Source organism: Lotus japonicus, chromosome 2 (assembly GCF_012489685.1).
Source record: "Lotus japonicus ecotype B-129 chromosome 2, LjGifu_v1.2".
Classification (NCBI taxonomy): Eukaryota; Viridiplantae; Streptophyta; class Magnoliopsida; order Fabales; family Fabaceae; genus Lotus; species Lotus japonicus.
Window position 1 is genome coordinate 31232141 of NC_080042.1, and position 16832 is coordinate 31248972.

General features: G+C 39.4%; 1 protein-coding gene across 1 annotated transcript; it reads left to right on the top strand.

Annotated features, from left to right (window-relative positions):
- Positions 1 to 6898: 6898 nt before the first annotated feature.
- Positions 6899 to 16047, top strand: LOC130736333 (protein FAR1-RELATED SEQUENCE 5-like). The gene is made up of 2 exons (XM_057588171.1): positions 6899 to 7683; positions 15552 to 16047. The coding sequence occupies exons 1-2, from the start codon at positions 6899 to 6901 to the stop codon at positions 16045 to 16047; spliced, it is 1281 nt and encodes a 426-aa protein (XP_057444154.1).
- The last annotated feature ends 785 nt before the right edge of the window (positions 16048 to 16832 follow it).

Below are 16832 nucleotides of genomic sequence, written 5' to 3' on the forward strand. Positions count from 1 at the left end.
GGGTATTCTCTTGGAGGTACGGTCTTAAAGCCAAACCCCAACCAATTCTCAACAAACATGCCCTTATCAAGTGGTGGAAGGCTTTTGATGCTTCCAAAGCTCACAAGGATAAAGTAATTCAATGGTTCAAAAACAACCAGAAATATCTCAAGCATGTAAGTCCGCAAACCAGCCTCTTGCTAAATCAAAAGGCCCACATCACAGCGGCCCTTGCAGGAGCTTCAACAGAAGAAGACTTGCTAAGAAATCTTCAATCTGCTCTTCAATTATTGAAGGAACCAATTAAGCAAGCCTCATCTTCAAAGGCCCCTCAACACAAAGTCTCCGAGCCATCCTCTCTTGGGTCGTCAGATTTTGTCCAAACCACAGAATCAGATGATGATGACTTCTGCTAAGTTTGTCGTCTTGTAATCATTTTATTCTGTAATAATTCAATTTTTGTACTGTAGCAAATAGTAAAATTGACTTTTTACTGTAGCAAATAGTGCCAGTCAAATAGTACCGTCAACCGGAACTATTCAAACAGTGTCCAATTTTTTTCTTTAAATAGGCTCATTCTGAACCTTGTTATTCAGAGTTTGGTAGAGCTTAGATAGAGAGTTTAGAGAGAGAAACACTGAGAGAATTCCTTCTGTAAGTTCTCCTTCAGTTTTCCTTTCTTTCAATCTTTTCTGTTTTTAAGTTTCAGTTTTTCAGTTTTTAAGTTTCAGTTTTGTAATCTATGTTTATGTAATATATATCTTGTTTTTCCTTATATATATATCTACGTTTATATATAATCCTAGCATGTTATCGGCTCTAACAATAATTCAGTAAGCAATAACACACGATTGCAGTTAGGGTGCATGTATGTTTGAAATGCAATTCAATGATCCAGAGAAGTCAATTGGGATGGGCACCATCGAGTCAGTTACCACTGGCCTAGTGTGTAACCTTTTCCGCTCGGGCGTCACTTACAAACCAATGCATAGTCGGGTCAATTCTAACCACCCTAGGTTGAACCATTTCTGCCCGCAATGTCGAAGATGCACTCTAGGTGTCTTCGAAGAAGGCCGGTCTTGCGACCGCCCCAACCTTCGTGAAGCCGACCAAAGTCGTCCCAACTTCACCGAGGCCCGATCTTTCGACCGTCCCAAGCCCCGAATGTATGCATGATGTGACATGGTTAGCCAAACATCGAATCGACCTCGCACGTGTGTGTTTAATTATAAAACCCAAATTTATAACCCAAATGATTAATGTCGGCGACCTCCTCTCGTCACAGGGGATCACCCCCGTGGCTTCAACCAATTCCCAGTAGCTTCAAGACTTGACATTTCCCCGTCTTTCGCAATCATTTCTCCACTTAAGATCCCTAAGGTTTTATTCATTAATAAAAATATTCCAAGTTGAGTTAGTCAAGTTATGAGTTTCTATCTCAAAAACTAAGTTCCCTAAGGTCTCTGGTCCCAATTTCTTTCCATTCTAAGTTTTCCAAAATCCCCCCAAATGTAATCCCCCGGGGAAAGTCTAAGTGTTCCAATAGGCTTAATCTCAAACCTCGGGTTTAGACTTGCCTAGGGTTGTTCATTCAACCCGAAATAATACAAGTAGGACGTTCCATGATTCCACGCTCCGTAGTCGCGTCAAGCGCACAGTTCAATAACAATATCAATATAACAATAATTCAGTGCGGAAATCATAAGACGGAAATCAGTAAACGGCCGAAGCCTCTCAGAAAATGGAGACACACGTCTCATATAAGTTCACTCGGCCGAAGCCTCTAGAAAACATTTTCCAATTCAAAGCGATAGGCAATATTCAATGCAATCTTCAATATCAAGCAATATTCAAGTCAAAGTTATCGACGCCTACAATACAAATAGCTAGTAAGTAAGTTGCCCTAACCTCGAGTTGTTCCAGCCTAGCGGTGTAGGTTTTCCTCACAATCTAGCTTAGTAATACCCAAAGTTCCCTCAACTGAACCTTGGAGAAAACAAAGCGAAAATCAATCCAAAATCAATTAGCTCGATCACAACAAAGTTAATTAACGATAGACAAAGCTTACGAAACTTCAGAGTACAACAATCGAGCACGAGAGGACGAGTTATCGCGAAAAACGAATTTCTCCCCCCTCAAGAACATGCTCTCGGCCACTCAAGGGAAAAAGGGTTCTGGTGCTCTTTCTTCGATCTAATTTAATTCCTAGGTAGTTTTAGGGTAAAACTAGGGCAAAGAAATTGTCGGAAAAATTTTAGAACGACCGAGTCGAATTACGACTAGTTAGGGGCACTTTGGTCCAAAATTAAAGCTAAAAAACTCAAAGTTGAAACTTCGGAAAACAAATTTGATGGGGTCGTTCACAACGACATTTATAGCAACTAATCATAAGGGCACTAAGTCGGATTGTGGCTTTTCGAAGATAAAGTTTCAATATGTGCATAAATGGGTTTTTATACAGTTTTCAGATCTTTGGCGACTCGATCGAAATCGACGCGCTTCGGCGAGTGATTTAGCTTGTTGGGCAACTATATAAGGTAGTTCAAAAGAAAAATCGGGAAAATCGAACAATTTTACGAAAAGCTCGAAACTTTGAGCTCAGAAAGAGAAAAAGAAACGCGATAAAAAGAATGATAAGAGGTAAGAAGTAAGTAGATTACCTCTGTGCCGTAAAGTAGAGACAAACAGCTCGAAGATCCGTCAAGAAACGAAGAAAATCTCTCCTCTCCCTCTCCTCTTCTCACTCGCAGCCTCAATGGGGAAAAGTGGTGAGTTTTGTGATTTTTTTTTTCTATTTATAGGAGAGTGAAATCGCGGGAAAATGAATATTTCGCGATTCCGATTTTTGCAGCACATTCATCTGTGAATTCTAAGCGAGATTCTGACGAAAGAATTCCATAACTCAAAACAAGAGTCTTGAATTTGAGGAAAACGATACAAAAGCTGTGTGAGTTAAATTGCCCCGAAAAACTACTTTTGGCTGTGAAAGTCGTATGACAAAACTTTGTTTTGAAGAAAGGTTGGAAACGTCGAAAGAAAACTGGCAACGCGGATGAAAACTTCGTCAGAAGCTCCGAATAGAAAAAATCATCATTCAACATTTGAATTTAGAGTTTTTAGAGAATAGAATTTAGCGTCGTCGGACTTCCGAGAAGTGAAACCTAACGTGCGTACAGTCCAGAGTTCCGAAATGACACACTGGTCGAGGGAAAAATAAAGAGAACTTCTTATTTTTCCAAGGATTTAGAATTTCGCTTAAACAATGCTTTAAGAGCGGAATTAGTCTATTCTGGACACTCTCGCCACAAGGCGGGTGTGCTGACGACTCGTGCTAACTCGTAAAACGTCCATGGTACTATCCTCAACCAATTCCCGAACTTTCTTCTTCATTAAACTTTCCCAAACAACAAACTCCTGTCACGCTTACACCGATCCTACGCGTGAGTTGAAAAATAATTATTTAATCCAGTTCTAAAATCTGGGTCTTACATTTATGAGCTACTTAAATATATTATTGTCGTCACCGGGGTCGTGGCGAGACGACGTATAAAAGTTATGAAATTAGAAGGCCACCAATTTATTAAGGGCAGTTGGAACCCTAAAAAAATAAAAGAAAGCTGGTCTGCGACAGAGTTCTCAGTTCGGGAGTCATTTACGTATGGGGAAGGTATTAGCATCCCGCGAAGTCAGTAAAAGACGGTTACCTCTGATTAATTGTGCAAAAATTGATAACTTTAAAAATGTTCATTTTACCTCAAAAAAAAGATTTAAATATTATGTCTTATGGTTTAATATTTACAATTGAGAGAAAATGATTATTTACATGGAATCCTAAGGTTTTTTATTATGGAGTACCTGTCGGGAATTAAATCCCGGCCTAAGTATTCTCTGTGCGGAGATATCAATGTTACATAGTTCTAACATGATTTAAATTGATTAAGAAAATGATTTTTTTTTATCTTGAGAGATATTGACCTTGATTTTTTATTTATTTACGGAAAAATATTTTTGGATTTTTAAATGATTAAAACTACACACACATTAATAGACTACACACTAAATCCGTCACCCTAAAACGCACACATGGAATCACAGACTAATGCACTTTTTTTTTGGACAATACAGACTAATGCACTCACATACTAAAAAAATATGTTGGGCCTATTGCCTAGTACAAAACAAAAACACATATCTTCTATCCTTTAATTAAAAGTCCCGATTGAACTGTTCATGGCCACTTTTTTGTTTGGAAGAGAGAATTTTGGGTTGGCCCCTTCCACTGCTATTCATTCCAGGTAATTGAGATGAAATGAGGAGCTAATCTCTGTTGCATAGCTTGCTGCTAGCCTCCGCCCTCGATTCAGGGACCCTGCGTTTGCGTATGCTATCCTACACGTACTTGACTGCCTTCTTCCGAGGTCATTTTGGAATCTGATAATAAACCCCTCATCGAGGCTTGCTATGGGAGGAAGTAGATTGGAGTCTTAAAGACCATCATCACAAATATCAAAAGGCTGAGTAGTCACTTCGAGGACTGTAGATTCGTGTGGGCCCAACGTCAATCTAATGCATTGGCTTATGAAGTAGCACAGCTCAGATTCAACGGTCTACTCCCAAGCCTCTGGGTTTTGAACCCCCCCCCCCAGCATCCGTTCCATCATCGTACGCGAGGCCTCAAGTCACGTCAATGGTCAAGCTCGAACCAGCTAAGACCTTCGCCTCTCAACACGCTGAGTAGTCTTGTCTACTTTTTCCTAGCTAGTGCCTTGTCTAGGATTAGACTTTGTCAGGATATAGTTCTGTAAGACTATCTCCAATGGTTTCAACATTCAACACCCTCAACACTCCACTTTTTCTCTTTCCAACACTCCACATCACCTTCTCTCTCCAGTTCAACACTTCATTCAACTTTTACACACTCCAATGGCTTTTCATTCAACACCCTACCCCCTACCCCACCACTTTTTTTTATTTCATATTTTGATTTAATTTTATATTTTTCTTTTTATGATTTCATAAAATTAAAATTTTCGATAAAAATTAAATCAAATAAACTATTATCAATTTAATTTAATTTAATGTTTTTTTTATTTTTTTAAATTAAATTAAATTAACGTAATATTTTTTAACGTAAATTAAATTAAAACACTTAACAATTTAATATTTTTTTAAAAAAATATACACAATAATTTATTTTATTTTATTAACTTCAAATGGAAGAAAAGAAACTAAGCACACAATAATATATTTTATTTCAAAGCATAGGGGATAATAGAAAGATAATAAGATGAATAAGATAATGGAAAACTTGGTTTTTTTTTTCTGTGTTCAAATCAAACGAACCAAGTCTCTATTTATAGAGAAAAAAAAATCATGAATTTTGGTAAAAAAATTATATTTTTTAAATTTTTTTTTGAATGAAATAATTGAGTTGGAAAGATTAGGATAAACGAAAATCGCCCGGACCAATCAAAAGGAGCCACGTGTTGATCTGCAGCCCCTCTCTCTCTCCACTGGGTCTCACACGCAGGTTTCAACAATGTTGAATTTTTTCAACACCTCTCTCCCCCTTTCAACTTTCAACACTTCACTTCAACACCATTATTTACCCCTTTCAACACTAAACACCCCCCTTTCAACACCATTAAAGATAGTCTAACTTGTGTCTAAGTTCCTATGACCTTGTATTTCGATGTCCCCAATCTCTAGCTAGTCTTGGGCCCGAGGCCTCTCTCCTTATGGTTGTAAGTTGGCCACCGGCCTTTTTATTCAATGAAACTCCAACCCTTTGACCAAAAAAAAAAGAGTAGTTAATGAAGTTCAACCTCATAATCTTTGTTCTTCCTAATGTGTTTGACATGTAATTTACTGATCTTATAGTACTTACACTATGTTTTTACTTATTTGAGTTCCGCAGATGAAGTGGTTCCTTCATCAGAAACTTTGAATCCCTTGCACCAAAGTATTAGTATCTGCCAATAAAAGATTGGCAAGTTGAGAAGAGTCTAAGTTTCAACAACATAGAAGAAGCCCAATTGTCTTTATAGGACAATGGATTCTTGATTTTGAGGTTGGTTTCTTAAAAAAATTCTTGCTTTTTATGTTTGCCAATATACTAAGGCAAATTCTATGGTGCCTCCCTATTTTTAAGGGTGTGGTGCCTCCAACCCTTTTAGCAAATAATATGCTGCCATGTGTATTAGTATTTTCAAATTTTATTTTTCTGTTCAAATTTGAATTGTTTTTTAGAAAATCAAAAATGTTTTATATATTTTTTTCAGAGGGGCCTTTTAGCAATTGTTTGAAAGTTGTATATTATCTTTTAACCATCATTGAGAATTTTTACAAAGCTTATTCGTATTCTGAGTTCAACCCATTTTCTTCTTCTTCTTCCTTGAACCCTAAATAGTATCAGCTTCTTCACCTTCCAGCTTCTTCATCGTTCGTATTTCGCACACGAGGACCATTGTCGTTATCAGCTTCTTCACCTTACAGCTTCTTCATCGTTTGTTTTTCGCACACGAGGACCATTGTCGTTCGAGCTTTTTTATCTTCCATCTCGATTTGCCGTCAACAATCAAATAGCACGGTTCGTTTCTTAATTTGGGTTTAGTGTGTTTTGGTTCTAAAATCGCATTTTCCTAATCTATTATTTGCTGCTGTTGTTTGATTTCAAATTCAGGGGTTCTTATATTTGTGGGTTTTGAATCTGGGTTTAGGGTTTACATCGCATTTTGGGTATTGTGCTTTTGGGTTTAGGCTTTTGAATCGGTGGGTTTAGGGTTTAAAAAATCGGAATGAAATTTTTTTCGTTTAAGGTTTACAAAATTGATTTCGTTGTTTTCGAAAATCAGGTTTTGTTTACTTAAAATCTTTGTGTTGTCTTTATTTATTGGTTTCGTTGCATAGGTTTGTTGCCATGGCAGATGTGAATGAATATTTCTCTATTGACTTGTCTAATGATAGAGGTATGAGTGAGGATGATGATTCTCAGGCTGTGGCTGATGATGGCAATAATGAGAATTCTAATCCAGATCGTTGCAAATTAATCCCTAACTTGACAGCTGATGAGATAAGGGAGCTGGTGTTTTGTTCTGAGAAGGATGCTATTGAATTTTACCAACACTATGCCCATTTCAAAGGTTTTGGTGCAAGGAAAGATGATGTCCGTCGTGATCGAAAGGGTAATATTATTAGTCGTCAACTGGTGTGTAATAGGGAAGGTGAGAGACATGAGAAGCATGTGAATAAGGTTAGCCGAGTTAAAGAAGCAAAGCCTATTACCAGAGTGGCTTGCCCAGCAAAGTTCCGTGTCCGTTTTCATGCAGACTCAAGCAAGTGGAAGGTTGTGCTATTTGAACCAGAACACAATCATGGGTTGACACCTGCATCCCACGTTCATTTAATGCCCTCATTCAGGGGATTGACTGATGGTGACAAGGCTCAAGTAGACAGTCTAAAGTTGTATGGGGTGAGAAGTTGCAACATAATGGGGCTTTTGATGGGTCAGAAAGGTGGGCATGAATCGGTGGGTTTTCTGAAAAAGGACTTATATAATCATGTTGATAAGAAGAAAAGGATAAGTTTAGGTGCTGGAGATGCAAACAGTGCATTGAGTTATTTGCAGCGTAAGGGGGAGAAGGATCCCATGTTTTTTTTCAAATTCACAAGATCAGGTGAAGAAAATCTTGAAAACTTGTTTTGGTGAGATGGAACAAGTCGCCTTGATTACCAAGCGTTTGGAGATGTCATTTGTAACACCCCGATTTCCGGGTGTCACTTAGTAACTTGAAAATAAAATAAGCGGAAAATGCAGGTATATTTTTTTCGTTTTCTTTTAGAATAAAGAACATTTTAAACTAAAGACTCAAGCCCAAAATGCGATAAACATAAACTAATATACAATACTATTACAGTCCTGCTGTAACTAAAAGCATCGTCACGAGTATCCTCAAGTGACGGCAAGGTTTACAAGTTTTCAGAAAGCATAATTAGTTCGAAATATTATACAAGTGACAGAAGGGAATAGTCAGCCCCAGATGGCCTCCTCTAGACCTCTACAACCGACTACTCCATGTGATTCCCAACTACGGAGAACCACACGAAAGTAACATGTCGGGGACCTACCCTGCCCCAAAATATGAATGACGAATCAGAGCTATGACAGTAACAACCAACTCAAAATACTCTAACCACCCATATCCTACACTACTATCATCGACCCTCCCTCGATCAGGCATGAAGTCCGGGTCCTCGTCGAAAGCTTCAGTAATAGTCATTTCGCTCCGGGTCTTTCCCGCACAACGAATCATCACGAACCGGCTGACGAACGCTTGGCAGCAGGCCGACCGCCCAAACACAAACATACAAACAAAGCCAAGGCGCTAGGGTCAACTTACAAAATACAATAGATATACAATCAACATGCGATAAAGGGGGTATATATATATGTTGTATATATACATATAAGTTATGTATTGCCTACCCTAAGGTATATACATAGCATGTTATCGAATCTCTAACACAATTCAATCATCAAAACACATAACGATGTTTATCAACATCAAATCATCAGATCTCAACAACTATAGTTAGAGTGCATGATATGTCATGCAACGTCAATCATAATAAGATGCATTGTGTGCCAATGCAGAATATGCTGACACAAATCCGAATAACGTCACTCTGCTTGGCGACGGGACAAACCAACGGTATTGCCACTTAAAGGCTGGGCACCTCGAGACGATCGTAACACTGGCCTCGTGTTTAACCATTTCTGCTCGGGCGTCGCTTATCACCTTTGGCTATAGTCAAGACGATCCAACTCTACACGGTTCGACCATTTCTGCTTGCTATGCCGGACATCAACAGGAGCGATACAACTCTACACGGATGATCGTTACTTCCTGTTGTGCCAGGTATAGTCAGGACCGATTCAACTCTACATGGCTGATCGTTGCTTCCTGCTATACCGAAGTACTCCGCTTGGCACTTCATCGCATGTATGCATGAGCGCAATATGATTAGCAAAACAACGATTCGTCCCCACGGGTAAAAATTGGTTCATTGACCAAAGGCTTCTACAACGAGAAACCTAGGCTATAGTCAAGTCGGTTGTGACCCTACGGGTTTAACCATCCTGCTTGCTACGCCAGACATCAACAGGAACGATACAACTCTACGCGGCTGACCGTCACTTCCTGTTGTGCCAAGAGTACTCTACTAGGTACCTTACTAACACCCAGACCCTTGGCTAAAGCCCGTCTTCAAATTCTTTTTCATAAAATGAGTTCCCTTAAAAAATAGTTCTCTTATTAGGTAAAATGTTCCATCGTAAGTTAGTGCATTATGTCGTTAATTCCAAAGTTCAGTTTTCATTTCCAACACCTTTCAAAATAAAGTTCCCAAAGCTAGGATCACCGACCCATTCCCGTTTTCCAAACTCACTTTCATTCCTAAGTATTTTCCGTTGAATCATCGTCATTAATTAAAAGCATTATATTCTTAATAAATATATTATGGATTTATTTACATAAAACAGATTATGATTATTTTCGGTCCAAAACTCTATAAGTTCAAAGTTCCCATCAAACCCAAACAACTCCCCGAGAAAACACTAGATCCCCTAAAACAATAAAGGTTCCAACCTTGGTTCGACCTAACAAACATTCCCAAAACAAACCCGTCATTGTCATGACGAAGGTAAGTGTATTCTACACTCCAAAAGTGGCATCAAAATGCACGAATATAGTCAGCACAATTTAATCATAAACGCAAATACATCAAGCTCTATCTAGCGATGAATCAATATGGCAGTGCTGTAAACATAACCTTGTCATATCCACTAGAAAGCGATAAGACAGAAACCAGTAAACGGCTGAAGCCTCTCAGAAAACGGAGACACACGTCTCATATCAGTTCACTCGGCCGAAGCCTCCAGAAAACATTTTTCCATAAAGCGATAAACAATATCCAAGCAATATTCAACAACAAGCAATATTCAAGTCGAATTTATCGACGCCTACAATACAATAGCTAGTAAGTAAGTTGCCCTAACCTAGAGTTGTTCCAGTCTCGCGGTGTAGGTTCTCCTCACAAAGTTGCTCCGTAAATCCCAAAGTTCCTTCAACTGAACCTCGGAGAAAACAAAGCAGAAATCCATACAAAATCGATTAGCTCGATCACAACCCAACTAATTAACGATAGACAAAGCATTCGAAGCTTCAGAGTACAACAATCGAGCACGAGAGGACGAGTTATCGCAAAAACGAAAACCTCCCCCCTAAACATGCTCACGGCCACTTAGGAGAAAAGGGTTCCGGCGCTTTATCTTCAATCTAAATTAATTCCTAGGTAGTTTTAGGGTAAAACTAGAGTAAAGAAACTGTCGGAAAAATTTTAGAACGACCGGGTCAAAATACGACTAGCTAGGGGCATTTTGGTCCAAAATTAAAGCTCAAAAACTCAAAGTTAACACTTCGGAAAACAAAATTGATGGGAACGTTCACAACAACATTTGTAGCAACTAATCCTAAAGGCACTAAGTCGGATTATGAATTTTCGACATTAAAGTTTCGATATGTGCACAAAAGGGTTTTTATACAGTTTTTCAGATCTTTGACAACTCGATTGAAATCGGCGAACAACGGCGAGTGTTCTAGGTTGTTGGGCAAGTATAGAAGGTATACCAAAATAAAAATCGGGAAAATCGGATAGTTTTACGAAAAGCTCGAAACTTTGAGCTCATAAATAGCTAAAGAAACGCGACAAAAAGTATGATCAGATGTAAGAATCAAGCAACTTACCTCGATGCCGTGAAGTAGAGACAAACTGCTCGAAGATCGGTCGAGAAACGACGAAGTTCTTCCTTCCTCTCCTCTCCTTCAAACCCGCGGCCTCCAATGGTAGTTGTGGGAGATATTTTGATTTTTTTACTATTTATAGGAGAGTGAAATCGCGGGAAAATGAAAATTTCGCGATTCCGATTTTTGCAGCACGTTCATCGGTGAATTCTAAGCGAGATTCTGGCGACAGAATTCCATAACTCAAAACAAATCTCTATAATTTGGGAAAAACGATCCGAAAGCGGTGTAAGTTAATCTGCCCCGAAAAACTACTTTTTGCTGTGAAGGTCAGACGACAAAACTTCGTTCTGAAGAAAGATTGGAAACGTCGAAAGAAATCTGGCAACGCGGATGGAAACTCCGATAGAAGCTTCGAATAGAAAAAGTCTTCATTCAGCGCTTGAATTTAGAGTTTTGCGAGAATAGAATTTAGAATCGTCGAACTTCCGAGAAGTGAAACCTATCGTGTGTATGTAACACCCCGATTTCGGTGGCGTCACTTTAGTAACCAAAATAAACTTAATGCGGAAAAACGTGAATATTTTTTTTTGATAATAACTAAGACAGGACTGAATTAAATAAAACCCAAAAGCGAGAAGCAGTAAAACTAATATACAATATATATAACAGCCCCCGCTATAAGTAACAACCTCGTCACGAGTAAACCTCCAGTGACGGTAATAGAAGAGTAGCGCCCGTAGGCAATATGTACAAACCAAATACAAAGGTAAGTGCCCGCAACACTATCCCTCAAAACCGAGAATAAGCTGACCCAATGGTCTGAAAATAAGACCTCCTAAGTCCAACCAACTCTCTGTGATTCCCGTAAGGAAACCACACAAAAAGCTATAGGTGGGAAACTACCCTGTTCCCAAAGAAAACAAATGATGTTCAGAGCTAAGACTCTACTCCTACACTAATCCCATCTCGAGGAGCTCACACTAACACTCAATCCTACATGCTAGCATGATCGTCGTCCGAATTCGAAATCCAGAACAACCTAGTCTACATACACCATCCGTCCTCCTCTCGCGACCGTGATGCGCTCATGTTCCAGCATCTCACCCTAATTCCCCCCGAAGGGTGAACCGTCGTGAACCAGCCCGCCAAAGACATCTGACAATGGGCGTTTGTCCGCCAAAGCACACACAGAAGACGCGAGGGTCAACTCCAAAGAATTACATAAATAATAAACCCAATAGGTACAGATAATAAGTTGCCACTTAGGCTTATAACTAGGGATAACATCCTAGGGTTGCATTATTCCACAAAGAATATAACGACAGTAAATCACAGTTAACATGCATCAAGTAGAACTAACAAGTATCAAACACACTCATCAACTATGTCAGAATGCATGTTGCATGAGATGATATGGCGGTTAACCCAGTTAACCAAATGCATTCCGGAAAGGGATGGACATCAAACGGATCAATCCTAGCACCAGCAACGGTGGGACCATTCTGCCCACGTGCCTCTTACACCAAACAAGGTATGGACATCAAACGGATCAATCCTAGCACCAGCAACGGTGGGACCATTCTGCCCGCATGCCTCTGGGATGGACATCAAACGGATCAATCCTAGCACCAGCAACGGTGGGACCATTCTGCCCGCGTGTCTCTTACACCAAACCAAGGTAGCCAGATCAGCCATAACCCGTAGGTCTGCCATTTCGGTCTGCTACTAAGAGTCACTTAGCAGTGCTCTTACGCGGAAATTCTGGTCTTATAACCAATTTTGGAATCCGCCGTGGTCCGGTATCTCGCCGTGTTTAAACCACATAATGAGTGCATGCAATGCAGTGATTAGCTAAACAACGTCTCCGACCTCACTCGACACGTCGCCACGTGTTCTAGCTAAATTAATGTCTCTAAAAGCTTACCCTAAGGTAAAGTCGATTCTGCGACAAAAGACACATTCTTCACAACAACACATAACCCACGATGATCTCCAAATCATCCGACTCATCTCAATCCGATGGTCACAACTGCTCAACGAGCACAGAGTATCACACTCTCGGAAACTAACGGTTTCCCGGACTTATCCCCAGGATAGCCCAACAACATAGCTGCTCCAACAACACAACAACAAACGCTGCTCCAACAGCACAACAACGACATACTCAACACTTGGATCCGACGACACTTCTCGTTTTTCCAAAATTAAGATTTGACTTCCAATGCCTTCCTTCGAGGTTGTTATCATTACTTAAAGATTTAGAGGTTATTTAAGGTCTTATGAGTTTTCTTTATAAAATAGATTCCATTTTGTCTTATCGCAAGTCTTATACATTTTCAGGATCTCCCAATCCCAAGTCGCTTCCAGAGAATGTCTCGATCCACTAAACAAAAATAAGGCCCGAACCTCGTTCGTCCTATCAAACTTTCTCAAAACTCTCAAAATAAAATCGGCATGACCTGCCCGCTATTCTCACCATTCAGAATCTCAGATCTCATTGCATAAGTATAAATAACTCAGCACAACCAATCAACATGTCATATATCAATATATTAAGCAGTAACCACATAGCACTTAGCATATAAGGCATGCACCACACATCCTAAATTACCCAATTAGCACTTAGCATGAAGATTCAATCTCAAAAGTATTCAGTAGATTCATCATCTACATTGTCAGCCGAAGCCTCAGAAAACATTTTCCAATCACACACAATCCAGTGCATAAACAGTAAACAATGTCGAAAGCATCGACCCTAAGCATTAACTAGAGATTCAGTGAGAAGCCCTCACCTGTAGGTTCTCCAGAGTTATCTCCTAAAGCTCCTTCACAATCAAAGCCTTGCTCCGCTGGAAATTCCTCAAAATCACCTTTAGAGCAAAACCACAGAAATACTATCAGAATCTATCGGAAACTAAGCTATCAATACATCACTAAGGTTACACGAAGTAGTACATACTCCGAGGTATGATAATCTAGCGCGAAAGGACAAGTTTTCGGAAAAGGAAATTTTCCTCCTCCTCCTTAATAGGTTCGGCCACTTTTCACAATTAGGAGACTCGATTTTTCTTCGATCAAACTTGGTTCCTATGCTATCATTAGCCGTAACTAAGGGTATTCTGAACTCGGAAAAATTATCGGATCAAAAACTGTCGCAGGGGTATTTTGGTCATGATTTTTAACTTAGAATTTTCAAAACTGAAATCCCAAAAATCAAATTTGACAGGGACGTCACCAACGACGTTTATGACAACTAATCCTACTAGCACTAAGCTAAGGCGATAGTTTTCAGCCTAAAGGTTGAAGCTTTACTCCAAAAACTCCAAAAATGGGTATTTAAGGCTAAAATTGATTCCGGCGGAATTCCGGCGACATAACGGAAAATCTAACCCGGCAGAAGTGATCTTGGGCACATAAGGAAGATGTTTAGAATCAAAAATGAAATATTCAGGATAGTTTTGCAAAAACCCATAAACTATCAGCTCAGAAAAGTCTACATAAAAGCTATGGAAAAAGCGATCAGAGGTAAGGATTAGCGACTATACCTCGAAACCTTGAAGTAGCAACTAACGGATCAACGATCAAGCAAGTAATGAAGAAAACTCTTCTTCCTTCTTCCTTGTTGAAGCTCGCGGCCTTGGAGAGAAAAATGGAGGAGTTTTGTGTTTTTTCCTCACTTGCTTGCTATATATAGAAGATGGAAATTCGCGGGAAAATGAAAGTTTCGCGAATCTGATTTTTCCGGCGTCATTCTCCGTGAATTCTAAGATATGTTTTGGCAAAAGAATTCCAAAACTAAAAAGATGTCTCCTTGTATTTTTGGCAACTAATGCATAGTCGGTGTAAAACTATTTTACCCGATAAGTTGCTTTTTGCATCGAATGTCGGAATGGAAAACTTCCTTCTGAAGAAAGATTGAAATCATCAAGAGAAATGGGTGTACGCGTTTGGAATATTCATTTGAAGCTCTGAATAGGAAAAGTCTTCATTGTCGGTTGATTCTAGGGTTTTGAAATACCAGGGTTTCGGTTTCGGCAACCTTCCGATGATTGGAATCGGACGTTCGTAGATCCTAGAGTTTCGCCTCGAAACGATTTTGATATATGGAAAAAGAGAAGTTCTAACATTTCTCTGAAGATTTTTGGACTAAAATCCTACAGTGTTCCAAGGGTGGAACATAGTGTTATTTCCTAAGATTCTTGTCCTAGGTTTTAAAGCGAATATTAGTCGTGCTATAACTTAAATCGACTTCGATACAATCCTTTGACTTTTCCTGAACTTCCTCCTTCATAAATTTATTTCATTTGGTAAACTCTAGTTTAGGATTCCCTTCACGATATATCAACCCTAATCGTGAATAGGATTCTATTTACTTGGCATAAGCTTAAAAACTTGGGTCTTACAGTGTACAGTCCAGAGTTCCGAAATGAAACGTTGGTCGAGGGAAAAATAAAGAGAACTTCTTATTTTTCCAAGGATTTAGAATTTCTCTTAAACAATGCTTTAAGAGCGGAATTAGCCTTTTTTGGACACTCTCGACCTTAGTCGGGTGTCGAAATGGCTCGTGCTAACTCTTATACTGACCACAGTACTATCCTCAAGCAATTTCCTGAACGTTATTCTTCATCCAGTTGTTCGAAACAGCATTCTCCTCTACAAGGCCCTTTTGCGGTTGAACTGGTTCTACTCTTGGGTTGAAAAAATAATTAAAAATAATTATTTAAATCCAAGTCTGAAATTTGGGTCTTACATCATTGTTTTTGACAGCACCTACAAGAAGAACAAGTACAACAAACCGGTTGTTATCTTTTCTGGCTACAATCATCACAAGGAGACTACAATTTTTGCATGTGCCTTGGTTTGTGATGAGACCATTGAGACTTACAAATGGGTCCTGAAAGCCTTGGATGAAGCTATGTTTGGAAAGCAACCCAAAGCTGTTGTGACTGATGGAGACAAATCTATGCATGAAGCAGTAAAGGTTGTGTTTCCTAATGCTACTCATAGGCTTTGTGGATGGCATATTCAGCAAAACTGTCTTGAGAAAATTAAGATTCCAGATTTCTTGAATGAATTTAAGACTTTGATTTATGGGAATTTCACTCCAGAACGTTTTGAAACTAAATGGCTGCAAGTGATTGAAAAGTATGGTATTGGTGAGGATAAATGGATTAAACAGACGTATGAAACTAGGCAGATGTGGGCAACTGCGTTTATGCGAGAGAAATTTTTTGCCGGTATCAGGTGTAAGATCAAGTTTTGATCTAGTAGTACAACTCTATGTTTTGATGATTACAAGTTAACCCTTTGATATGAACAATTGTGGTACTCAAACGTGTTTTTCTGAGTGTGCTATTTACAGGCTCTGACCTCAACTCAATCTCACACAAATCAGAAGCACTGTGCTTAAAGAGTGAACCAAGCAACGCTTTCGCATTCACCATGTTCAGTATGAACAGTGGAAAAGCTTCAGAAGTTCTGAAGTTACACAAACTCTGATGTGGACTCAGTCACTAAAGGCTCTGAAGATCCAGAAGTTCTGATAACCAAGAAACACTGAAGGTTCAGATGTTCTGATGGTGTAGAAGACTCTGAAGTTGCAGAAGCTGAATAGTGGAAACTCTGAAGTCCAGAAGCAAGAAACTCTGAAGGCCATGTTCTTCCCTCTGAGTTCAGAATCAGAAGATACAATGGTCAGAGGATCTGGGCTTTCCCTCTGACTCTGATCAACCGGCTTCACAAGTTCCAATATGAAGTATTCCCCTGATCAGAAGTCTCCTAGGTTTAAAGGTCAAGTCGCTATCCAAGTACAAAAGCAACTGTACCTCCCTGACGACCTACCTAACGTTCTCAGCCACAGCAGAAGCTGGATTTTCCAGAACTGCCCTCCAACGGTAGCATTTCCCATGCATCGCTTAACCCTAATCCTTGGAGTATATATAGAGGCTGAAGACTGAAAGAAACGGCTAGAAGCATTCACATACGCGCAAGACAATCTTAAATTCTTCTAAGTTTTCTTTCATCCGAAATTCATTGAGTTTACTATTA

Coding starts and splice junctions, on each gene's coding strand:
- LOC130736333 (XM_057588171.1), top strand. CDS start 6,899: ATGGCAGATGTGAATGAATATTTCTCTATTGACTTGTCTAATGATAGA. Junction 7,684..15,551: donor AATCTTGAAAACTTGTTTTG/GTGAGATGGAAC, acceptor TGTTTTTGACAG/CACCTACAAGAAGAACAAGT.